General features: G+C 46.9%; 1 protein-coding gene across 1 annotated transcript in view; it reads right to left on the reverse strand.

The window, feature by feature from the left end:
* Positions 1 to 25,311, reverse strand: part of LOC132358920 (myosin-8-like) — a 44,850-nt gene extending 19,539 nt beyond the window's left edge. The window contains 1 exon segment of the mRNA XM_059912169.1: positions 25,201 to 25,311. Coding sequence (XP_059768152.1) covers positions 25,201 to 25,311 — 111 coding nt within the window.
* Positions 25,312 to 26,659: the final 1,348 nt, after the last annotated feature.

Consider the following 26,659-nt stretch of genomic DNA (forward strand, 5'->3'; position numbering starts at 1 on the left):
GAGAGAGCTTGTGGTTGTCACATACGTATGATATGGAGACAGCTGTGGTCTATCCCATACATATAATGGGGAGACAGCTGGGGGCTGTGACATACCTGTGATGGGGAGAGAGTTGGGGCCTGTCACGCAGCTGTGATGGGGAGAGAGCTGGGGGCTGTCACATACCTGTGAGGCAGAGACAGCTGGGGGTTTTCACACACCTGTGATGGGGAGACAGATGGGTCCTGTCAGGCACCTGTGATGTGGAGACAGCTGTAGGTTGTCACATACCTATCATGGGGAGAGAGCTGTGGGCTGTCTCTCACCTGTGATGGGGAGAGAGCTGGGGGCTGTCACACACCTGTGATGAGGAGACAGATGGGGTCTGTCAAGCCCCTATGATGGAGAGAGAGTTGGGGGCTGTCACATACCTGTGATGCGGAGAGAGCTGGGGCTGTCACATACTTGTGATGTGCAGACAGCAGGGGGCTGTCAAATACTTGTGATGGGTAGAGAGTTGGGGTCTCTCAGGCACCTGTGATGCGGAGACAGCTGGGGGATGTCACATACCTGTGATGGGGAGACAGCTGGGGGCTGTCACTCACCTGTGATGGGGAGAGAGCTGTGGGCTGTCACATACCTGTGAGGCGGAGACAGCTGGGGGTTGTCACAAACCTGTGATGGGGAGAGAGTTGGGGCCTCTCAGGCACCTGTGATGCGGAGACAGCTGGAGGCTGTCAAATACCTGTGATGGGGAGAGAGCTGGAGCCTGTGAGACACCTGTGATGGGGAGAGATTTTGGGGCTGTCACTCACCTGTGATGGGGAGAGAGCTGGCGTCTGTCACACACTTGTGATGGGGAGTGAGATGGGGACTGTCACATACCTGAGATGTGGAGACAGCTGGGCGCTGTCACATACCTGTAATGTGAAGAGAGCTGGGGGCTGTCACTCATCTGTAATGGGGAGAGAGATGGGAGCTGTCACTCACCTGTGATGTGGACAAAGCTGGGGGTTGTCACATACCTGGAATGGGGAGAGAGTTGGGGTCTGTCAGGCACCTGTGATGCAGCGATAGCTGGTGTCTGTCCCTCACCTGTGATGGGGAGAGAGCTGGGGGCTGTCACATACGTGTGATGTGGAGACAGCTGGGGGCTGTCAAATACCTGTGATGGGGAGAGAGTTGGGGGATCTCAGGCACCTGTGATGCGGAGACAGCTGGGGGTTGTCACATACCTGTAATGGGGAGAAAGCTGGGGCCTGTCACATACCTGTGAGGCAGAGACAGCTGGGGGTTGTCACACACCTGTGATGGGGAGAGAGTTGGGGCCTGTCAGGCACCTGTGATGCGGAGACAGCTGGGGGCTGTCACATACCTGTGATGGGGAGAGAGCTGGAGACTGTCACTCACCTGTAATGGGGAAAGAGCTGTGGGCTGTCACACACCTGTGATATGGAGAGAGATGGGGACTGTCACATACTTGTAATGCTGAGACAGGTGGGGGCTGTCACATACCTGTGATGGGGAGAGAGCTGGGGGCTGTCACTCACCAGTGATGGGGTGAGAGCTGTGGGCTGTAACACAGCTGTGATGGGGAGAGAGATGGGGCCTGTCACATACCTGTGATGGGGAGAGAGCTGGGGGCTGTCACTCACCTGTGAAAGAGAGAGAGCTGGGGGCTGTCACCCACTTGTGACGGGGAGAGAGCTGGGGGCTGTTACTCACCTGTGATGGCAAGAGAGATGGTGGCTGTCAATCACCTGTGATGAGGCGAGAGATGGGGAAGGTCACACACCTGTGATGGGGAGAGAGCTGGTGGCTGTCACATACCTTTGATGTGGAGATAGATGGTGGCTTTCTCACACCTGTGATGGGGAGATAGTTGGGGGCTGCCAGGCACCTGTGATGGGGAGACAGCTGGGGGCCGTCACATACCTGTGATGGGGAGAGAGCTGGGGCTTTCTCGCACCTGTGATATAGAGACAGCTGGGTATGGTCACACACCTGTGACGAGGAGAGAGCTTGGCGTTGTCACATACCTGTGATGTGGAGACAGCTGGGGGCTGTCACATACCTGTGATGGGGAAATACATGTGGACTGTCAAACACCTGTGATGGGGAGAGACCTGGGGGCTGTCACATACCTGTGATGCGGAGACAGCTGGTGTCTTTCACATACCTGTGATGTGGAGACAGCTAAGGGCTAACACATACCTGTGATGGGGAGAAAGTTGGGTGCTCTCAGACATCTGTGATGTGGAGACAGATGGGAGTTGTCACATACCTGTGATTGGGAGAAAGCTGCGGTCTGTCACTCACCTATGATGAGGAGAGAGCTGGGGGCTATCACACAGCTTTGATGGGGAGAGAGATGGGGACTGTCACATACCTGTGACGCTGAGACAGCTGGGGGCTGTCACGTAACTGTGACGGGTAGAGCAAGGACCGCCACTCACCTGTCATGGGGAGAGAGCTGGGGGCTGTCACTCACCTGTAATGAGGAGAGAGATGGGGGCTGTCTCTCACCTGTGATGGGGAGAGAGCTGGGGGCTGTCACATACCTGTGATGAGGAGAGACTTGGGGTTTGTCAGGCACCTGTGATGCGGAGACAGCTGGGGGCTGTCACATACCTGTGATGGGGAGAGAGCTGGGGGCTGTAACTAACCAGTGATGGGGAGAGAGCTGTGGAATGTCACACACCTGTGATGGGGAGAGAGCTTGGGGTTGTCACACACTGTTATGGGGAGAGAGATGGGGATTGTCCCTTACTTGTAATGCTAAGACAGCTGTAGGCTGTCACACTGCTGTGATTGGGAGACAGCTGGGGGCTGTCACTCCCCAGGGATGGGGAGAGAGCCGGGGGCTCACACATACCTATGATGCAGAGACAGCTAGTGGTTGTCATATCCCTGTGATGTGGAGACAATGGGGGTTGTGATATACATGTGATGGGGAGAGAGTTGGGGGCTGTTATGGTCCTGTGATGCGGAGAAAATTGGGGGCTCTCATATACCTGTGATGGGGAGAGAGCTGGGATCTCTTGCTCACCTGAAATGGGGAGAGAGCTGGGGTCTTTCACACACCTGTGATGGGGAAAGAGATGGGGACTGTCAAATACCTGTGATGGGGAGAGACCTGGGGGCTGTCAGATACCTGTGATGCGGAGACAGCTGGTGTGTTTCACATACCTGTGATGTGGAGACAGCTGGGGGCTGACACATACCTGTGACGGGGAAAAAGTTGGGGGCTGTCAGGCTCCTGTGATGCGGAATCAGCTGGGCGCTGTCACATACCTGTGATGGGGAAAAAGCTGGGGTCTATCACTCACCTGTGATGGGGAGAGAGCTGGTGTCTGTCGCACACCTGTGATTGGGAGAGAGCTGGGGCTCACCCATACCTGTGATGCGTAGACACCTAGGTGGTTGTCACATACCTGTGATGTGGAGACAATGGGCGTTGTGACATACCTGTGATGGTGAGAGAGTTGGGGGCTGTTAGGCTCCTGTGATGCGGAGACAGCTGGGGGCTCTCAGATACCTGTGATGGGGAGAGAGCTGGGGGCTGTCACTCACCTGTGATGGGGAGAGAGCTGGGGGCTGTCACACACCTGTGAATCTGAGAGAGCTGGGCATTGTCACTCACCTGTGATTTGGAGACACCTGGGGACGGTCACACACCTGTGATGGGGAGAGAGATGGGCGCTGTCACTCAACGGGGATGGGGAGAGAGCTGGGGGATGTCACACACCTGTGATGGGAAGGGAGCTTGGGCCTCTCACTCACTTGTGAAGGGGAACGAGATGGGGACTGTCAAACACTTCTGATGGGGAGAGTGCTGGGGCCAGTCACATACCTGTGATGCGGAGTAAGGTAGTTGTTGTCACATACTTGTGATGTGGAGACAGCTGGGGGCTGTCACATACCTGTGATGGGGAGAGAGCTGGGGTCTGTCACACACCTGTGATGCGGAGAGAGCTGGGCACTGTCAAGCACCTATGATGGGGAGAGAACTGGGGGCCGTCACTCACCTGTGATGGGGAGAGTGCTGGGGGCTGTCACACACCTGTGATGGGGAGAGAGTTGGGTCCTGTCAGGCACCTGTGATGCGGAGACAGCTGGGGGCTGTCACATACCTGTGATGGGGAGAGTGCTGGGGGCTATCACTCACCTGTGATGTGGATACAGCTGGGGGCTCTCACATACCTGTGATGGGGAGAGTGCTGGGGGCTATGACTCACCTGTGATGGGGAAAGAGCTGGGGGCTGTCACACACCTGTGATGGGTAGAGAGTTGGGGATTGTCACATACTTGTAATGCTGAGACAGCTGGGGACTCTCAAACACCTCTGATGGGGAGAGAGCTTGGGGTTGCCCCATACCTGTGATGTGGAGACAGATGGGGGCTGTCACATACATAAATGTGGAGACAGCTGGGGGCTGTCACATACATAAATGGGGAGACAGCTGGGGGCAGTCACATACCTGTGATGTGGAGAAAACTGGTCGTTGTCACATACCTGTGATGGGGAGAGAGCTGGGGTCTGTCACTCGCCTGTGATTGGGAGAGAGCTGTGGGCTGTCACATACCTGTGAGGCGGAAACAGCTGGGGGTTGTCAAATAGCTCTGATGGGAAGAGAGTTGGGGACTGTCAGGCACCTGTGATGTGGAGACAGCTCTGGGCTGTCACATACCTGTGATGGGGAGAGAGCTGCGGACTGTCAAACACCTGTGATGGGGAGAGAGCTGGGGGCTGTCGCTCACCTGTAATCAGGATAGAGATGGGGGCTGTCTCTCACCTGTGATGGGGAGAGAGCTGGGGGCTGTCATCCACCTGTGAAGGGGAGAGAGCTGAGCCTTGTCACTCACCTGTGATATGGAGAGAGCTGGGGACGGTCAAACACCTATGATGGGGAGAGAGTTTGGGTTTGTCACATACCTGTGATATAGAGACAGCTGTGGTCTATCACATACCTATAATGGGGAGACAGCTGGGGGCTGTGACATACCTGTGATGTGGAGAGAGTAGGAGGCTGTCACGCACCTGTGATATAGAGACAGCTGGGGACGGTCACACAACTGTGATGGGGAGAGAGCTGGTGGCTGTCACTCACTTGTGATGGGTAGAGAGAGAGATGGGGGCTGTCAATCAACTGTAATGGGGCGAGAGCTGGGGGCTGTCATCCACCTGTGAAGGGGAAAGAGCTGGGGCTTTCTCGCACCTGTGATATGGAGACACCTGGGGATGGTCACACACCTGTGACGAGGAGAGAGCTTGGCGTTGTCACATACCTGTGATGTGGAGACAGCTGGGAGCTGTCACATACCTGTGATGGGGCGAGACTTGGGGTTTGTCATGCACCTGTGATGCGGAGACAGCTGGGGGCTGTCACATACCTGTGATGGGGAGAGAGCTGGGGGCTGTAACTCACCGGTGATGGGGAGAGAGCTGTGGGATGTCACACACCTGTGATGGGGAGAGAGCTTGGGGTTGTCACACACATGTGATGGGGAGAGAGATGGGGATTGTCACTTACTTGTAATGCTAAGACAGATGGGGGCTGTCTCACTGCTGTGATTGGGGGAGAGCTGGGGCCTGTCACTCACCGGGGATGGGGAGAGAGCTGGGTGCTCACACATACCTATGATGCAGAGACAGCTAGTGGTTGTCACATCCCTGTGATGTGGAGACAATGGGGGTTGTGACATACCTGTGATGGGGAGAGAGTTGGGGGCTGTTAGGGTCCTGTGATGTGGAGAAAGATGGGGTCTCTCATATACCTGTGATGCGGAGAGAGCTGGGATCTCTTGTTCACCTGAAATGGGGAGAGAGCTGGAGTCTGTCACACACCTGTGATGGGGAAAGAGATGGGGACTGTCAAACACCTGTGATGGGGAGAGACCTGGGGGCTGTAAGATACCTGTGATGCGGAGACAGCTGGTGTGTTTCACATACCTGTGATGTGGAGACAGCTGGGGATTGACACATACCTGTGAAGGGGAGAAAGTTGGGGGCTGTCAGGCTCCTGTGATGTGGAATCAGCTGGGCGCAGTCACATACCTGTGATGGAGAGAAAGCTGGGGTCTATCACTCACCTGTGATGGGGAGAGAGCTGGGGTCTGTCGCACACCTGTGATGGGGCGAGAGATGGGGATTGTCACTTACTTGTAATTCTAAGAGAGCTGGGGGCTGTCACACTGCTGTGATTGGGAGAGAGCTGGGGGCTGTCACTCACCAGGGATGGGGAGAGAACTGGGGGCTGTCTCATACCTGTGGTGCAGATAGAGCTGGTGGCTGGCCCATACCTGTGATGTGGAGACAGCTTGCGGCTGTAACATACCTGTGATGGGGAGAGAGTTGGGAGCTGTCAGGCACCTTTGATGCGGAGACAGCTGGGAGCTCTCACATACTTGTGATGGGGAGACAGCCAGGGGCCGTCACTCACCTGTGATGGAGAGAGTGCTGGGGGCTGTCACACACCTGTGATGGGGAGAGAGTTGGGTCTTGTCAGGCACCTGTGATGCGGAGAGAGCTGGGGGCTGTCACACACCTGTGATGTGGAGACAGCTGGGGGCTCTCACACATACCTGTGATGGGGAGAGTGCTGGGGGCTATCACTCACCTGTGATGGGGAAAGAGCTGGGGGCTGTCACACACCTGTGATGGGTAGAGAGTTGGGGATTGTCACATACTTGTAATGCTGAGACAGCTGGGGACTCTCAAACACCTCTGATGGGGAGAGAGCTTGGGGTTGCCCCATACCTGTGATGTGGAGACAGCTGGGGGCTGTCACATACATAAATGGGGAGACAGCTGGGGGCAGTCACATACCTGTGATGTGGAGACAGCTGGGGCCTGTCAAATACTTGTGATGAGGAGAGAGTTGGGGGCTGTCACATACTTGTGATGCAGAGAGAGCTGGTGGCTGTCACATACCTGTGATGTGGAGACAGCTGGTGGTTGTCAAATACCTGTGATTGGGAGAGAGCTGTGGGCTGTCACATACCTGTGAGGCGGAAACAGCTGGGGGTTGTCAAATAGCTCTGATGGGGAGAGAGTTGGGGCCTGTCAGGCACCTGTGATGTGGAGACAGCTGGGGGCTGTCACATACCTGTGATGGGGAGAGACCTGCGGACTGTCAAACACCTATGATGGGGAGAGAGCTGGGGGCTGTCACTCACCTGTGATGCGGAGACTGCTGGTGGCTGTCACATACCTGTGATGGGGAGAGAGTTGGTGGCTGTCACACACCTGTGATGGGGAGAGAGTTGGGGATTGTCACATACTTGTAATGCTCAGACAGCTGGGGGCTGTCACACACCGGTGATGGGGGTAGAGCTGGGGGCTGTCACTCACCGGTGATGGGGAGAGAGATGGGGACTGTCACATACCTGTTATGCTGAGACAGCTGGGGGCTGTCACGTACCTGTGATGGGGAGAGAGCTGGGGGCTGTCACATACCTGTGATGCAGAGACAGCTGGTGTCTTTCACATACCTGTGATGTGGAGACAGCTAAGGGCTAACACATACCTGTGATGGGGAGAAAGTTGGGTGCTGTCAGGCATCTGTGATGTGGAGACAGCTGTGAGTTGTCACATACCTGTGATTGGGAGAAAGCTGGGGTCTGTCACTCACCTATGATGTGGAGAGAGCTGGGGGCTATCACACAGCTTTGATGGGGAGAGAGATGGGGACTGTCACATACCTGTGACGCTGAGACAGCTGGGGGCTGTCACATAACTGTGACGGGTAGAGCTGGGGGCCGGCACTCACCTGTCATGGGGAGAGAGCTGGGGGCTGTCACCCACCTGTGAAGGGGAGGGAGCTGGGCGTTGTCACTCACCTGTTTTATGGAGAGAGCTGGGGACGGTCAAACACTTATGATGGGGAGAGAGCTTGGGTTTGTCACAGACCTGTGATATAGAGACAGCTGTGGTCTATCACATACCTATAATGGGGAGACAGCTGGGGGCTGTGACATACCTGTGATGTGGAGAGAGTAGGAGGCTGTCACGCACCTGTGATATAGAGACAGCTGGGGACAGTCACACAACTGTGATGGGGAGAGAGCTGGTGGCTGTCACTCACTTGTGATGGGGAGAGAGATGGGGGCTGTCACCCACCTGTGAAGGGGAAAGAGCTGGGGGCTTTCACGCACCTGTGATATGGAGACAGCTGGGGATGGTCACACACCTGTGATGAGAGAGCTTGGCGTTGTCACATACCTATGATGTGGCGACAGCTGGGGGTTCTCACATACCTTGATGGGGAGAGACTTGGGGTTTGTCAGGCACCTCTGATGCAGGGACAGCTGGGGGCTGTCACATACCAGTGATGGGGAGAGAGCTGGGGGATGTAACTCACTGGTGATGGGGAGAGAGATGGGGGATGTCACACACCTGTGATGGGGAGAGAGCTTGGGGTTGTCACACACCTGTGATGGGGAGAGAGATGGGGATTGTCACTTACTTGTAATTCTAAGAGAGCTGGGGGCTGTCACACTGCTGTGATTGGGAGAGAGCTGGGGGCTGTCACTCACCGGGGATGGGGAGAGAGTTGGGGGCTGTCAGCCACCTATAATGTGGAGACAGCTGGGGGCTCTCACATACCTGTTATAGGGATAGAGCTGGGTGCTGTCACATACCTGTTATGGCGAGAGTGCTGGGGGCGGTCACACAAAAGTGATGTGGAGAGAGCTGGGGGCTTTCACGCACCTATGATATGAAGACAGCCGGGGACGGTCACACACCTGTGATGGGGAGAGAGATTGGGGTTGTCACATACCTGTGATGTGGAGAAAGCTGGGGGCTATGATATACCTGTAATGGGGAGAGAGCTGTGGGCTGTCACATACCTGCGATGGGGAGAGAGCTGGGGTCTTTCACATACCTGTGATGTGGAGACAGCTGGGGGCTGTCACCTGTGATTGGGAGAGTGCTGGGGGCTGTCACTCACCTGTGATAGGGGGAGAGCTGTGGGCTGTCACATACCTGTGATGTGGAGAGAGTTGGGGGTTGTCAGGCACCTGTGATCCGCAGACAGCTGGTGGCTGTCACATACCTGTGATGGGGAGAGTGTTGGGGGCTCTCACTCACCTGTAATGGGGGGAGGGCTGTGGGCTGTCACACACCTGTGATGGGGAAAGAGCAGGGGGCTGTCACCCAACTGTGAAGGGAAGAGACCTGGGTGCTGTCACGCACCTGTGATATGGAGGCAGCTGGGGCGGTCACACACGTGTGATGGGGAGATAGCTCGGGGCTGTCACATACCTGTGATGGGGAGAAAGCCGGGGGCTGTAACACACCTGTGATGGGGTGAGAGCTGGGGATTGTCACATACCTGTGATGCGGAGACAGCCAGTGGCTGTTACTTCCCTTTAATGGGGAGAGAGTTGGGGGCTATCACGCATCTGTGATGCGGAGAAAGCTGGGGGCTGTCACATTCCTGTGATAGGGAGAGAGTTGGGGGCTGTCGGGCAACTGTGATGCGGAGACAACTGGGGGCTGTCACTCACCTGTGATGGGGAAAGAGCTGGGGGCTGTCAATCACCTGTGATGGGGAGAGAGTTGGGGGCTGTCACTCACCTGTGATGGGGAGAGAGCTGGGGGCTGTCACTCAACTGTCATGGTGAGAGAGATGGGGGCTGTCCCTCACCTGTGATGGGGAGAGAGCTGGGGGCTGTCACCCACCTGTGAAGGGGAGAGAGCTGGGCCCTTTCACGCACCTGTGATATGGAGACAGCTGGGGACATTCACACACGTGTGATGGGGAGAGAGCATGGGGTTGTCACATACCTGTGATGTGGAGAGAGCTGGGGGCTGTCACATTCCTGTGATGTTGAGACAGCAGGGGGCTGTCACATACCAGTGATGGGGAGAGAGCTCGGGGCTGTCACGCACCTGTGATGCGGACACAGCTAGAGGCTGTCACATACCAGTGATGGGGAGAGAGCTAGGGGCTGTCACTCACCTGTGACGGGTAGAGAGCTGGGGGCGGTGACTCACCTGTGATGGGGCGAGAGATGGGGGCTGTTACATACCTGTGATGGGGAGAGAGCTGGGTACATTCACACACTTGTGATGGGGAGAGAGCTGGGGGCTGTCACACAAAAGTGATGTGGAGAGAACTTGGGCCTGTCACTCACCTGCGATGGGGAGAGAGCTGGGGGCTGTCACAAACCTGTGATGGGGAGAGAGATGTGGACTGTCAAACACCTGTGACGGGGAGAGAGCTGGGGGCTGTCACATACCTGTGATGCGGAGACAGCGCGTGTCTGTCACATACGTGTTATGTGCAGACAGCTGGGGGCTGTGACATAGCCATGATGGGGACAGATTGGGGGCTCTCAGGCACCTGTGATGTGGAGAGAGCTGGGGGTGTCACACACCTGTGATGGGGAGAGAGTTGGGGGCTGTCAGGCAACTATGATGCGGAGACAGCTGGGGGTTGTCACAAACATGTAATGGGCAGAGAGATGGGAACTGTCACATACCTGTGATGTGAGATAGCTGTGTGCTGTCACATGCCAGTGATGGGGAGAGAGCTGGGGGCTGCCACTCACTTGTGATGGGGAAAGAGATGGGGGCTGTCAATCACCTATGATGGGGAGAGACCTGGGGTTTGTCACCACCTGTGAAGGGGTGAGAGCTGGGGGCTGTCAGACGCCTGTGATATGAAGACAGATGGTGACAGTCACACACCTCTTATGGGGAGAGAGCTTGGCGTTGTCACATACCTGTGATGTGGAGAAAGCTTGGGGCTATCATATACTTGCAATGGGGAGAGAGCAGGGGTCTCTCACATACCTGTGTTGTTGAGACAGCTGGGGGCTGTCACATACTTGTGATGGGGGGAGAATCGGGGGCTGTCACGAACCAGTGATGGGGAGAGACCTGGAGTCTGTCACACACCTGTTATGGGGGGTGAGCTAGGGGCTGTGACATACCTGTGATGCGGAGACAGCTAGTGGCTGTTACATACCTGTGATGTAGAGAAAGCTGGGAGCTGTCACACACCTGTGATGGGGAGAGAGCTTGGGGTTGTCACATACCTGTGATGGTGAGAGTGCTGGGGGCTGTCACTCCCCTGTGATAGGGAGAGAGCTGGGGACTGTAACAAACCTGTGATGGGGAGAGAGAGGGGGCTGTCACTCACCAGTAATGGGGAGAGAGCTGGGGGTGTCCCACAACTGTAAATGGGAAAGAGATGGGGACTGTCAAACCCCTGTGATGGGTGGAGACCTGGGGGCTGTCACTTACCTGTGATGGAGAGAGAGTTGGGGGCTATTAGGCACCTGTGATGAGGAGACAGCTGCTGGCTGTCACATACCTGTGATGTGGAGACAGCTGGAGGCTGTCACATACGTGTGATGTGGAGAGAGTTGGGGGCCGTCGGGCACCTGTGATGGGGAGTGAGCTGTAGGCTGTCACATAACTGAGATGGGGAGAGAGATGTGGCCTGTCACTCCCCTGTGATGGGAAGAGATCTGGGGGCTCTCACACACATGTGATGGGGGTAGAGATGGGGACTTTCACATACCTGTAATGTGGAGACAGCTGGAGGCTGTCACATACCTGTGATGTGGAGAGTGTTGGGGGCTTTCATTCACCTGTGATGCAGAGACAGCTGGGGGCTGTCACATACCTCAGATGGGGAGAGAGCTGGGGGCTATCACTCACCTGTGATAGGGAGAGAGCTGGGGGCTTCAGACACCTGTGATGTGTAGAGAGCTGTGGGCTCTCACTCACCTGTCATGGGGAGAGAGCTGGCGGCTGTCACACACCTCTGATGGGGAGCCAAATGGGGACCGTCAAACACCTGTGATGGGGAGAGAGCTGGTCTGTCACATACCTTTGATGCGGAAAGTACTGGTGGCTGTCACATTCCTGTGCTGCGCAGACAGCTGCTGGCTGTCACATACCTGTGATGCGGAGACAGCCGGGGGCTGTCTCATACCTGTGATGGGGAGAGAGTTGGGGGCTGTCGGGCACCTGTGATGCGAAGACAGCTGGGGGCTGTCCCATACCTGTGATTGGGAGAGAGCTGGGGGCTCTCACTCACCTGTGATGGGGGGAGTGATGGGGAATGTCACATACCTGTAATAGCCAAAGCAGTCTTGAGGGGAAAAAACGGAGCTGGAGGAATCAGACTCCCTGACTTCAGACTATACTACAAAGCTACAGTAAGCAAGACAATATGGTACTGGTACAAAAACAGAAACATAGATCAATGGAATAAGATAGAAAGCCCAGAGATAAACCCACGCACCTATGGTCAAGTAATCTATGAAAAAGGAGGCAATGATATACAATGGAGAAAAGACAGTCTCTTCAATAAGTGGTGCTGGGAAAACTGGAAAGCTACATGTAAAAGAATGAAATTAGAATACTCTCTAACACCATACACAAAAGTAAACTCAAAATGGATTAGAGACCTAAATGTGAGAATGGACACTATAAAACTTTTAGAGGAAAACATAGGAAGAACACTCTTTGACATAAATCACAGCAAGATCTTTTTTGATCCACCTCCTAGAGTAATGGAAATAAAAACAAAAATAAACAAAGGGGACCTAATGAAACTTCAAAGCTTTTGCACAGCAAAGGAAACCATAAACAAGATGAAAAGACAACCCCCAGAATGGGAGAAAATATTTGCAAACGAATCAACGGACAAAGGATTAATCTCCAAAATATATAAACAGCTCATTCAGCTCAATATTAAAGAAACAAACACCCCAATCCAAAAATGGGCAGAAGACCTAAATAGACATTTCTCCAAAGAAGTCATACAGACGGCCACGAAGCACATGAAAAGATGCTCAACATCACTAATTATTAGAGAAATGCAAATCAAAACTACAATGAGGTATCACCTCACACCAGTTAGAATGGGCATCATCAGAAAATCTACAAACAACAAATGCTGGAGAGGGTGTGGAGAAAAGGGAACCCTCTTGCACTGTTGGTGGGAATGTAAATTGATACAGCCACTATGGAGAACAATATGGAGGTTCCTTAAAAAACTAAAATTAGAATTACCATATGACCCAGCAATCCCACTACTGGGCATATACCCAGAGAAAACCGTAATTCAAAAAGACACATGCACCCGAATGTTCACTGCAGCACTATTTACAATAGCCAGGTCATGGAAGCAACCTAAATGCCCATCAACAGACGAATGGATAAAGAAGTGTGGTACATATATACAATGGAATATTACTCAGCCATAAAAAGGACCGAAATTGAGTCATTTGTTGAGACGTGGATGGATCTAGAGACTGTCGTACAGAGTGAAGTAAGTCAGAAAGAGAAAAACAAATATCGTATATTAACGCATGTATGTGGAACCTAGAAAAATGGTACAGATGAGCCGGTTTGCAGGGCAGAATTTGAGACACAGATGTAGAGAACGGACATATGGACACCAAGGAGGGAAAACTGCGGTGGGGTGGGGATGGTGGTGTGCTGAATTGGGCGATTGGGATTGACATGTATACACTGATGTGTATAAAATTGATGCCTAATAAGAACCTGCGGTATAAACAAACAAACAAACAAAACAACTAATACTAAACTTTCATTGGGTTATTTGTATGGCAATATGTTAATATAAATGTTTCAGACATCACATGAAATTTCTAAAAATCTTATATGTTCTGGTATAATGTTATAAGTCATAATCCTAGTTATTACTTTAAAATGTATATCTCAGAAATAACTAATTTTCTTGTCAACTGCATTATTATGAACTTTCATCAGATCTTTAACTGTGGTCATTTTTAAGTCTTTTGTCATTTACAGACAGTTCTGGGTGTACTCTGATGCTTTTGCAAATATGTTCCTATAAAAGGGTTTCATCTTCAAGATATTCATGGAAAAGACTCTGACAAGTACAGGTTTCTGGTAACTGACTGTACAGCTGAACTGAATGAATAAGCATTTTCAGAACTCTAATGAAAAACTGATGAACTCATAAAAGTGCTAACAAAAGATCAAGATGAACAAAAAAATTAATTACATGGGGCTGAGTGAACAGATGAGGATGAGTATAATTTTTGTGACTTTCTGTCTGAAATTAAAAAAAATCCCACAAGGACTCAGAGGCAAAGAATATACAAATCAATTTTCACTGCAAAGTAAAGGAGCTGTTACAGTGGAGGATTACTGGACTGAATGTCAATATTACGACATAGTATGAGTGTGTTTCATGTTTGGTAATTGCAATCATTGTTGCTTTTGTTGTGGTCATTCATGTACGATGCTTGGTGTCAGTGTATTTATCTCTTGTAAAAATAAAATACAGTGTGTGTGTGTGAAAAAAAAACTGAGGTGTAATTGGCATATAACATTTTACTAGTTTCAGGTGTACAACATATTGATTCGATATTTGTATATATTTTGAGATGATCACCAGAATAAGTCTGGTTAACCTCCGTCAACATACATAGTTACAATTGTTTTGTTCTTGTGATGGGACCTGTTTCAAATGCTTTACGTGTACTGGCTTATTTAATTCTCACAACAGCCCTCTAAGGCGGGTTAAATGAGTTAATATTTACAAAATGAGTCAACACTTTATAAGCGCTCACTCAATAAATAAATGAATTAATAACTAAGTGAATGCATAAAGAAAATGCCATTTTAATCCTCCTTTTATAGACCAGAAAGCTAAAGGACTCAGCTGCGGTCCCTTGGGCAGTAATAGGTGGAGCTGGGATCTTTTCCTTGATCATCTAATTCCTCTGCTCTCCTGTAACATTGCTGAAGCAGGACCTTGATGCCAGAAGTCCAGCCTTTGGGATTCAACAGCTTGGCTGGTGAGAGAGCTGCCTCATAGCCACAGTCTGTGTGATGGTTTGTTCTTTCCTTTGTGACAAATGGCCCTGAAACTCAGCCATATTTGTGAATCCAGGATTGGTGATGGTTAAACATCTACTGTACCACATGGTGTTCTATGTCTATATACCTGGTCTCTGACTCTCAGTTTTCTCATTTATAAAATGGAGATGATTATGCTTATCTTGCAGTGAAGTGTTGTAAACAGTAGAGATAACATAATAATGGGACTGCATTAGGCTCAGAAAACAGTTGTTATTGATGCTGTTTTTATTATGGAACACCTAAGCTGATTATTTGCCAAATATAGTGGCTCTTCACTTTGGGGGGAAAGGTTTTTAAGAATTTTATGAAAGGTATGGATTTAATGTACCTATATATGTACATAATAATTTGGATATAATTTCATAGTAGGGATGCCAGATAAAATATGCCCAGGATGCCCAGTTGAATTTGAATTTCAGAGAAACAGTAAATCCTTTTTTTTTTTTTAGTATAAGTATATCCCAAATATTGCATGGGTCATATTTATACTAAGAAATTTTTCATTGTCTCATCTGAAATTCGAATTTAATGGGGCGTCTCATGGTTTTAATTTGCCAAATCTGGCAGCCCTATTTCATAGACTGAGAAGTGATAAAGGCTCTCATGAGCCTGTCCTCAGGGAAACACACATGCACGTGCACACAGACACATGTACATACTCACGTGTGCACCCACACCCACACCCACAGAATTTTGCATACGTTTCAGGGAGTCCTGTTCTGATGGATTCTTACTCACCAGGAGTCTTGGTCTCATTGGGAATCAGACATCGCACAAAGTGAGGATGAGTGCTCCTTAAATTGGCCATCAATTTGTTTAAATTTTCCTGAGACACAAACCAGAAGAAGCACATTAACCCTAGCAAATGCCGTTGCACTGGGCAGAAATACAACCGAATGTGGAAACTGCCAAAAAACAAACCCTGAACACAGTGGACACGGTCTGGAAAGAGGAGCCCTTCTTCTTCCCGCCCTTCTTGCTCACCCCGGCGTCGCCTGGAGACAGACACAAGAGGATGTGTCCAGTGAGTCCTGAGGACACAGTGGTGGCCTTTCCTACCCACCTGCCCCACCAGTTTTATTGAGATGTAACTGACATATAACACTGTATATGTTTAAGGTGTACAACATAATGATTTGATATATGTATATATTGCAAAATGATCACAGTATTAGGTCTACTTAACATCTATCCCTTCACTTACAGTTTCTTTTTCTTGTGATGAGATTTTTTTTTTTTATGGCTGTGTTGGGTCTTCGTTTCTGTGCGAGGGCTTTCTCTAGTTGCGGCAAGTGGGGGCCACTCTTCATCGCGGCACGCGGGCCTCTCATTATCGCGGCCTCTCTTGTTGTGGAGCACAGGCTCCAGACGCGCAGGCTCAGGAGTTGTGGCTCACGGGCCCAGTTGCTCCGCGGCATGTGGGATCCTCCCAGACCAGGGCTCGAACCCGTGTCCCCTGCATTGGCAGGCAGACTCTCAACCACTGCTCCACCAGGGAAGCCCTTGTGATGAGAGCTTTTAAGCTCTACTCTCTTAGCAACTTTCAAATATACAACACAGTGTAATTAACTACAGTTACCATGCTGTACTTAACAACCACGGAACTTATTTATGTCATAATTGGAAGTTTGTACCTTTTAACCCCTTTCACCCAGTTCTTCCACCTCTCACCCGCCACCTCTGGCAACCACAGATCTGATCTCTGTTGCTATGAGTTTGGTTTTTTTAAGATTCCACATATACGTAAGATTATACAGGATTTGTCTTTCTGTGTCTGACTTATTTCACATAGCATAACGCCCTCAAGGTCCACTGTTGCCAAAGGCAAGATTTCATTCTTTTCTATGGCTGAATAATATTCCATTATATATGACCTTTTCTTTATCCAGTTATCCATCAGTGGACACTTAGATCGTTTCCATGTCTTGGCTATTCTAAATAATGCCACAATGAACGTGGGAGTATCTCTTTGGGATAGTAATTTCATTTCCTTTGGGTATATACCCAGAAGTGGAATTGCTGGATCATATGGTAGTTCTATTTTTAATTTTTAAAGGAATCTCTATACTGTTTTCTGTAGTGGCTGCACAAATTTACATCTCCACTAACAGTGCACCGTTTTGTCAGTGGTGGCCTTTCTAAACCGCTTCCTCCAAACCCTGAAGTGAAAGTTTGGTTTTCTTTTGACATAGGAGAGCTGAGGTTTTTTGGTTTGTTCATTTCCGTATCCTGATTCTTAAAATTCCTCTAAACTACTCAGATTTGGGAACACTGATTTTTATCATTGTGGGAACGGAGTGGGGTGGGATATGGGTGGCATTTAACTGGGAGTAAAATTTAGACTCTCTGTATCCAAGGAGAATCTTTTCCTTTAGACATCAGACATGAAATCCAACTGAATAGTTGGCAAGATTGAGATGTTCCTCTTGGTGAGTGTTGATAATTCCTAGTAGAAAGTTCAGATAGCCCAGTGAAAAGTAATGACTTGAACATAAAGTACTGCCACACTTGTTTAGTCAATTACAGGCAACAAGGTGATAGGAGACATTATGGCCTAGTGCAATGGTTCCAAACTTTAATATGCAGCAGAATTACCTGGAGAGCTTGTTAAAACACAGATTTCTGGGCCTCACCCCCAGAGCTTCTGATTCAGTAGGTATGGGATGGGGCCTGAGAATATGCATTTCTAGAAAGTTCTTAGGCAATGCTCGTGGTGCATTCATCAGCTGATGGTGAATTCATCATTGTGGTCCAGGGACCACACTCTGAGAACTGCTGGTGTAGGGCCTTCTGACTCCAAGAGTGGTCCTTGAACACATTGCATCAGCATCACCGAGGAGTTGTTAGACATTCAGAATCTCAGAACCACCCCGCATCACAAAACCAGAATCTGCACTTTAACAAGATCTCCAGGTGATTTCTAGGCATAGTAGAGTTGAGAAGTACTGGGCTTAAGGCAGGGGTCTCCAAACTTTAGTTATGTGTAGCAGTGTCGGGGTGTGACAAACAGTGTTTAATTAAATAAATGCTTTAGAACTGACTGCTTAGCGTGTGTGTGTGTGTGCATGTGCGTGTATGGTGTGTTTATGTATCTTTCTGCCTCTCTCTCTCTGTCCACCCTCCCGCTCATCCCCCCCCCGTCACTTCTTTCCAAACCATCCCCTTTCACAGACATTCTCTTTATGTGTTTTCCTTGCTTAGAAGCTAGAAAATTTGTCTTAAAGTCCCGGCACTGAACTTGGTCAAACCACTTAACTTCTTTGGGCCACTAATTTCACTTAAAATGAAGAAGCAAGCCTAGCTCATTTCTAAGGCCCCTGCAGGTTGTGTGACTTTTCTGGTTCCTTTTCCTCATCTGCATTTGCTTTTCCTGTTCCCTCTGGACCTCTTTCCGTATCCTTCCTGACCCTCTATTCTTTTCCCCACAACTCTTCCCCTTCTCCCTTTCTTTCTCTGCTTTTTCTTTTCCATACATTCTTCTGTAAGTGACCATAAAATGGAGTTCAATTACACACATGTATCCCCATATCTCTCTTAAGAAATAGGTCATATGTTTTGAATAAAGCCTTTTATGTTTCCTATTAAAAGTGGGAAAATTGAACATTTTATGGTTCTCTCTTGGAACTTCCCCTGCCCTCAATCTTACACTTTATGAAATTACTCTTCATTGGTAACTGACTGTTGTTTCAATATCCCTCCTTGAGATTCTGGGGGGATCTAGTCCTACAGAAAGAGGAGCAACTGCTTCCCTCTGGATCTTATTCAGGATAAGTTGCATTTCGATTTTACTTTGGCCAGCGGCTCTGCTGAACCATCTGTGTGCTCGTGGTTAAGTTTTCATAGTTAAGAGATTGGAACTCAATATAGCACCACAAAGAGGACCTCTGGCTTGCAGGCTTCATGCGGTTTAAATGTTCTCAGTTACTGCCTGGTGGAGAGGAAGAATTCATCCATATTGTTTCCTCATCTGTGAAGATAGTCCCTACTTTTGTGGCTTAAGTGAGTTTTACAACAGCAGCAGTTCTCAAGCTTTGTTTTCTCAGAACCCCTTCACACTCTTAAAAACCATTGAGAACCCAGTGAGTTTGGTTTATGCAGGTCATATCTACCAATATTTATGGTATTAGAAGTCAAAATTGAGAAAATCTAATTCATTTAAAGTTCCTATCAAATTCATTGCATGTTAACATTAATGACATATTTTTATGAAAATGACTATATTTTCCAAAACAAAAAAAATTAGTGGCAAGAGTACCATTGTTTTTCATTTTTGCAACTCACTTTAATGTCTGCTGAGTAGAATATGGATGGATTTTCATGCCTGCTTCTGTATTCTGTCTGTTGCTGTATGGTTTTTTGTTTTTTTGTTTGTTTGTTTGTTTATTGGTTAAAGTAGATATAGAAAATCTTTCACAGATATATAATTTGGAAAAGGAAAGAGTATTTTAATTACCCTTTCAAATAATTGCGGATATTCTTTTTAGATACTATACCAAAACTTGACACGTGGTAGTTTCTGTGGTAGTTCCTCAAAGGCTAGTTGCAATGTGGAATCTGAAACCATATCAACAAACATTATGATCTGTTGGTCTGTGTTGAACTTTGAATGAAACTTTTACCCATGTGTAAACATCATACATTGATCATTTGGAAAATATTGTTCACTGAATTATACAGAACTTCCAAATATTGGCACGTTTCATTATACAGTATAAAAAATCACAATCATTAATATCAGTACTGATCTCCTTAGAAAATTCAAATATTAGGACGTTGTCAAGCTAATGATAGTAGATACAAGTCTTCCAAAGTTTTAATTTTTGCTTGAAAACTCAACTATATCATTAGTAAAAATTACTGTCAGTAGTTTTCCTTGAAAGAATAAACACACTTCACTGTTTTCTGAGAAACTGTGTGCCAGATATACAAGTCTGAGAAACAATAGTTTGTCCTCTAGTCATTCTTTCAAGTAAAAATGGTGCTTCATGAATCAAGTGGCTGGTTCATCTTGCAACTCAGACAACTGCACATGTGTTTTTCCTTGAGACAAATGTCAAAGTCCAGTGTGCAAAAGGAGTGCTTTTCATGGACTTCCTGTTTGATCATGTAGAATATTATAAAGATGTGGATAAAATTGAGATGTAATCAAATTAATACTCTCCACTGCTGCAAATTTTAGGTTATTTTTCAATGAAGCTGGCTTTTTTAAAAAATTATTTATTTATTTATATTTATTTTTGGCTGCGTTGGGTCTTTTCTTCTGCGTGCAGGCTTTCTCTAGTTGCGGCGAGCGCTACTCTTCGTTGCGGTGTGCGGGCTTCTAATTGCGGTGGCTTCTCTTGTTGCGGAGCACGGGCTCTAGGCGTGTGGGCTTCGGTAGTTGTGGCACACGGGCTCAGTGGTTGTGGCTCACGGGCTTAGTTGCTCCGCAGCATGTGGGATCTTCCCAGACCAGGGCTCGAACCCGTGTCCCCTGCATTGGCAGGCGGATTCTTAGCCACTGTGCCACCAGGGAAGTCTTGAATGTGGCTTTTTAAATTAAAAAAAATTCTTTTTCACTGTCAGTGTATGGCTGTGAAGAATACTATGACTATTAGTACAGCTTGGTGCCATGTGTTGATTTGTAATAAAGTGTCAGATCGTCGACCCATCCTTGCTTTTGCATCATTAAGTCAACACAGTGAAGAAAGCACATGGCATCTGGGTATTATGAAAATTGTTTTGACCTCATGTACCTCTTGAAAAGTTCTTAGGAATCTCCAAGGATCCATGGGACACAGTTTGAGAATGGTTGCACTATAGTGTGAGGGAATCTCATCAGGCTGCAAGTGTATGATCTGATGTCATTTAGCTTGACTTAGTGTTCAGCCTGCTACCCAAAGTGTTGAAAGTTGATCCACATCAAAATCATCTGCAACAGAATCTCTGTGGTTGGGACTGAGGAAACTGAATTGTTCTCAAGGGCCTCAAACACAGTGATGTTTGGGAGCATTATTTTGCTTTTATAAAGCCACTCTTTCCAAAACCATGGCATAGTCCCAATGGTCCAATACAAAATGATTTTAGGCAACTATTTCTTAATTTTAATAGTTATATTAAAGTCTATTACCTTATTTTAGCAAAATGTAAGATGCCATCGATTGTAAGATAACCTATTTTGTGTCCCACTAATAAAGGAAAACACCCTGCTAATTACAGTACTCCTTTCATTGATTATAAGATGCATCCCAAGTTTAGAGATAATATTTTGTGAAAATGTGAAGAAAGTTAGAATAAAATAGAATAATATGTGCTAACGACTTAGAGACAGTGAAATATCTGTTTATAGTAGTGATATAAAGCAGTGTTTCTCAAACTTTGGTGGGCATAGGAATCCAACTGGGAATCTTGTTGAAATAGATATTCTGATTCAGCAGATCTGGAGTAGAGTTTGAGATTTTGAATATCTAAATGTCTCAGCTGATGCTGAGATAGACGGTCCAGACTTTCATAGCAAGCATATAGGGTAACTTTGAAAAACACATCTAAGAAGAAAAAGGAATCAAGGTAAATCAAAATATTAAGTGAATTAGCAGTACTGGTCTTAAATGGGTATTGCAAAATTTGTGATAGTAGTATAAGAATGAAGTCTGAAGTTGGGGAAAGACTACAATGACTCATGGTCAAACTATACCTTTAGGTCTCTTAGAAAAACAAGACTTTCCGTCTGGGATTCAAGTCACTGCGTGTGTTGAGGGGAAGATTTTTCTTCTTCCACCCACAGCTCTAACCATGACTCAGAATCCAGTATCTCCTACTTTTACTGCCTAGATGATGCATGAGTTGTCTCAGCGATATTCTTGCAAATGTGTTGTCCAGCCTACTCAAATGCCTTCAAGATGACTTTTTTCCCTTTTGAAAATTTTGGAAAATCATTTGGGGTAGTTTCTGCAGGCCAAAGATACTTCTTGCTTTAAACTGAAATCTGGCTCTCTGTGACTTCAGGATGTCTGATCCTCCTTTTGGCTCTTGGTAACAACAGAAAGAGTTCAAACCTTCTCCCCACAAGACAACTCTTCACCCGTTTGATGGCTGCTCTGGGTTCTCCTGAGCTTTTTTTTTTTTTTTTTTTTTAATGTGGACCATTTTTCAAGTCTTTATTGAATTTGTTACAGTATTGCTTCTGTTTTATGTTTTGGTTTTTTGGCTGCAAGGCATGTAGGATCTTAGCTCCCCGACCAGGGATTGAGCCTGGAAGGCGAAGTCTTAACCACTGGACCTCCAGGGAAGTCCCTCCTTAACTTTTTCTTTTCCAGGCTAAGTGGCCCCAGTGCTGTCTTCATCTGTTTCTTCCGTGATGTGCTTCTGCATCTCCTTTACCATCACAGTGAGCTCACTCCTGTTAATCTCTTAAGTGTGACATCCAGACCACATGTTGTCCTCCATCAGCATGTGCCCTCACCTCTCCTGACCTAGGTGTCATGCCCGAGGTGGTAACTGCCCTCTGGCAGCCTCCTCACACCGATGGCTCACCACTCACTGTCAAGCAAAGCCCCTCAACGCACGCTGTGTGCGTCCGGTTGCTAAGTCAGATCTTGTCCCCATATTTATACAACTGTACTCTGGGACCCAGGGCTAAAACCATGTATTCTTGGCTGATAAAACTTTCCCTTGTTAGGTCTCATCCAACTCTCTTGGCATGACTCATGGTGTCCCTGGAAACTCTACCCCCAGAAAGTCCCCTAATTATCTGCTTCTTGGTTTTGAGAGCTTGACCTGCTTCCAGCCCTACACAGCTGTGTCCCACCAACCATCCCCCACTGTTCCTGTCTTTAGGGGTCTTCCAATGGGGATGGCCATCCCAGTCTCCCTGACCTCCAGCACCACCTTCTGAGTGCTCCCCAACCCCTCTTACTGCTGTCAGTGCGCTATGACACTGCTCTCAACTTTCAGCCCTCTCCTGGGAACTTCTCAGCTACTGCATCTTGTCAGCAATGGTGTGGTCATGACTTAATTATACTTTGGTTTCCTTGGTCCTAATTCATCTAGAATTACTTCCAATAAACACAAATCTTGAGGTGGGGGAGTAATTTTTTTTTTATTACTACAGTGGACATAGGTTTGAATCCATTTCTCCTTATTCTCTCAGCATCATTTGTGAGTAAAGACACAGCTGAGGGGATTCATGGGTGCAGCCTCTGCTCAAAAAACAGCAAAGTTAGACTTGTGTGAAGACTGAATCTTGAGCCTACGAACATCATGTTTGGGGCCAACCTAAGTATATTGACCTGGAGCTTGTGTGTCAAAGTTCTGCAGTGTGTTTTATTCCCGTTAGTGTGATGAGCAAATTTGGGAAGCCCTGCTTCCTTAGCTGCATATTTTGTAATCTGCCTTTAGAAATACTTAAGTAATGGATTTTAATGTCATCAGTTTCAGATTCCTATGAGTGTGGCAAGAATGAGAATGTGTAAAACACTGTTTGCTAATTTCAATTATTGTATTCCCAATCAAGATGACAGTGACTCTTACCTTCTTGGTTTCCAAAGCAATGGTTAGTGTCCTTCAGGAATGAAGTGGCTTCTGAGAGAGTGATTCCAGAAATCAAAACTAAACAAAACAAAGAACAAATGAACTATGAAGAGTTTAAATAAATCTAGAAATTGTACTTTTCTAAGTTTAGCTACATTTAAATAGTACACAGTGGATGGTGTGGGATGGAAATACATTTTCCATTTTTCCCTTCGGTTAAGTCATCGTTCTTTAAATAATTGGGTAATTACAGCACTGATTAACATTTTTTTTGAGTATCTTCTGTGTGTGCAAAGTACCATGTCAGCTCCTTAAGGGGGTATAAAAAAGGATAAAGACAGTCTCTACCCTAAAGGAATGCAAAATTTAGGAACAGTTAAGAGAAATGCTCAAATAAATCTTTGAACAAGGAAGAATAATACAAATTCTGTAAGCACTAAATGAAGTGTTATGGGGACTTAGAGAGATGATGCTTCCGGCTGAGGGCAGGGGGCCGTGAGGGGTCAAAAAAGAAAGGAGGGAGGGAGGGGAATGATCCGGATTGTAACTTGGATGCTTTTAGACCAGAAGTTGAATTCTTTGTCAATGAGAGAAAAGTTGTGAATTATGGGCAAGACTTCTTTAAGAGGTCTAGGAAGGGCACTCTCTTAAATATCCTATATTCTCTTGGAGAAGATGAAGGTAGGGTAGCTGATAACTTATTTGGGACTAAGGAATCTCAGTCCAGAAGTTGATAACCTACATGAAGATCTCAGGATACCATAAGAGTCTGAATAATTTTCAATATCAAATTTAACTTAAACTTCCCATTTACCACACAGTACTTTTATGGAACCTGGGGAACATGTCGTGAAATACCATTTAGGCAGGAAGAGACATTTCAACGCTTGCTTTCCTACTTTGGTCGCGTACTCTTGGTCTCTACCTTTTATGAGTCTCTAATAATCTCCAGCTATATCCTAAAATTCTCACAACTTTCTCAGGAAAAGATTAAATGATTAAGTATCATATTCTGAATCCTTGGTTCAAACGAAATCACACTTGGAGGCAGAACCTCGGTTTTCTAATGCCAGCTTTGTAAAGTAGCTGTTGTAATTTCCTTGAGCTTTGGTTTCCTTCTGTAAATGAGACAGATGGACCAGAAAATCCCCAAGGTTTCTCTTAACCCTGTGAATGTCTGACAGAAGGTATTCTGGTGAAGATGGTGGCCAGAAATCGAAGCATCGCAAGCTCCTAGAGCTACAGAATCCCTCTGAGGGACGCTCCTGCAGAGTCAGACACGGCCCAGCCCGAAGTCCACCAGGCATGCCATGAATGAGCAGTCTGGACACTGGTCATTAATAAGCAAACTAGGATGCATTCTGAGATGGATCAAATGCATGGGAGAATTTCTTCCCGCAATCATCTCCCAGAAATCCTGACATAAGAAAAAAATTTACATAACCAACCACAAAAATTTGAAATAATACTTCAAGGCAATCACAGAAGAGATATCACAAATTAGCATGTTTATTTGCTAACTGCATTTATAATACTGACCTAAACAATTAGAGGGGTAAGTACGTATTATATTCAGCTTTATATCCTGCAGGTTAGTTTTTTTTTTTTTTTGGTGTCATAATTGCTTATATTCTTGTCTTTTTACTCTTTGTAGAAGCTTCTTGAAAGGCCTCGCCATCTTGTCTACCATATTGCCCTTAACACAGTTCCTTACGCTTAGTAGGCCCTCAGCAAAGGCTGCTGTGTTGCCTTCTCTCCTCTCCAGGTAACCTGATCAGGTATAATCACAGCTACATGGAGCAAAAAAGCGGGCACTTGTGAGCACTTACCTTGCGATGCTGTGGTCGAAGCAGTTTCGAAAGTGTGGCCCCCCAGCTCCCTTTATACTCCCAAATGCGCAAGCCCAGCACTCTAACGTGGCTGTATTGGGGGATCACCATTTACTCCTTAGATGTAAATGCATCGTAGCCCTGATCTTTCACTCTTTTTAAGTTCCTTGGATAAATGACCAGCGGAGGCTGTATAATGCCAAGTCAGCTGCGTAGGGATTTTGACGTTGGACACAGATCTTTGAGACTTAGAGAGTCCTAGAGGCCGAGCAGAACTGGGGCAGAGTGTGCCAAGAAGGTCAGTGAAGGGCAGAGCCACAGGGTGAATTGTCAAGTGATGGATGATCAATAGCATGGATACTAAGTACGTCTCCTTTACCCAGCATCGTAAACATGAGGTGGTGTGCGCCTCTTCTCAGAAATCTCCGGAAAACATAAGATTGGCCATTTAACACAACCATTCTATTTTTTTAAACATTATTTTTTAATTGAAGTATATTTGATTTACAATGTTGTGTTAGTTTCAGGTGTACAGCAAAGAGATTCTTGTATGTGTATGTATGTATATATATATATATATATATATATATATATATACACACACACACACACACACACCCGCACACACACACACACATATATATCTATATATTCTTTTTCAGATTCATTTCCCTTATAGCTTATTACAAAATACTGAGTATAGTTCCCTGTGCTATACAGTAGGTCCTTGTTGTTTTTCTATTTTATATATAGTAGTGTGTATGTGTTAATCCCAAACTCCTAATTTATCCCCCACCTCCCTTTCCCATTAGGTAACCATAAATTTGTTTTCTATATGTGTAGGTCTACTTCTGTTTTGTAAATAAGTTCATTTCTATCATTTTTTTTTTTTTTAGATTCCACATATAAGCAATATCGTATATTTGTCTTTGTCTGGCTTACTTCACTTAGTGTGATAATCTCTAGGTCCATCTAACCCATCTACTCTTAGCCAATAATTTATTTTGTTAAAAAATCCATTGTAGATGGAAAACTTTCTAAAATGTATTATATATTATCTTGATTTATTTAATCTAGTATCTTGAATAGACTTCAACTTTTCCTTGATCACTCAGGGGCCTGGGAGGTGATGTAATAAAGTCGTCAGGGATATTATAGTTTCTTCGCGGATTTTACCCTGCACTAATTGTTCCTAGGTTGCAATGAATTTTTGTGTCACCTTTCTAGTTTTTATATCTACACCTTCACGGCAAGGTACTCAGCTGTATTCTGTCTGTGGTTAGTGTGTTTGCCTCTGTGAGCCCAATCTTCCTTTTTCTAATCTGCTATAGAATGGGAAACAGATGAGCAAGCTAAAGGAAAAAACAAACAAAAAAAAGGAGTCATAAGTTCCATGGGAAGTTGTAGAAGTCCTAATGGAAATACATGGTCTTTGTGACAACTCTTATGGTTGCTCGGG

The sequence above is a fragment of the Balaenoptera ricei genome, unplaced genomic scaffold (genome assembly GCF_028023285.1).
Source record: "Balaenoptera ricei isolate mBalRic1 unplaced genomic scaffold, mBalRic1.hap2 scaffold_672, whole genome shotgun sequence".
In the NCBI taxonomy this organism is placed as follows: domain Eukaryota; kingdom Metazoa; phylum Chordata; class Mammalia; order Artiodactyla; family Balaenopteridae; genus Balaenoptera; species Balaenoptera ricei.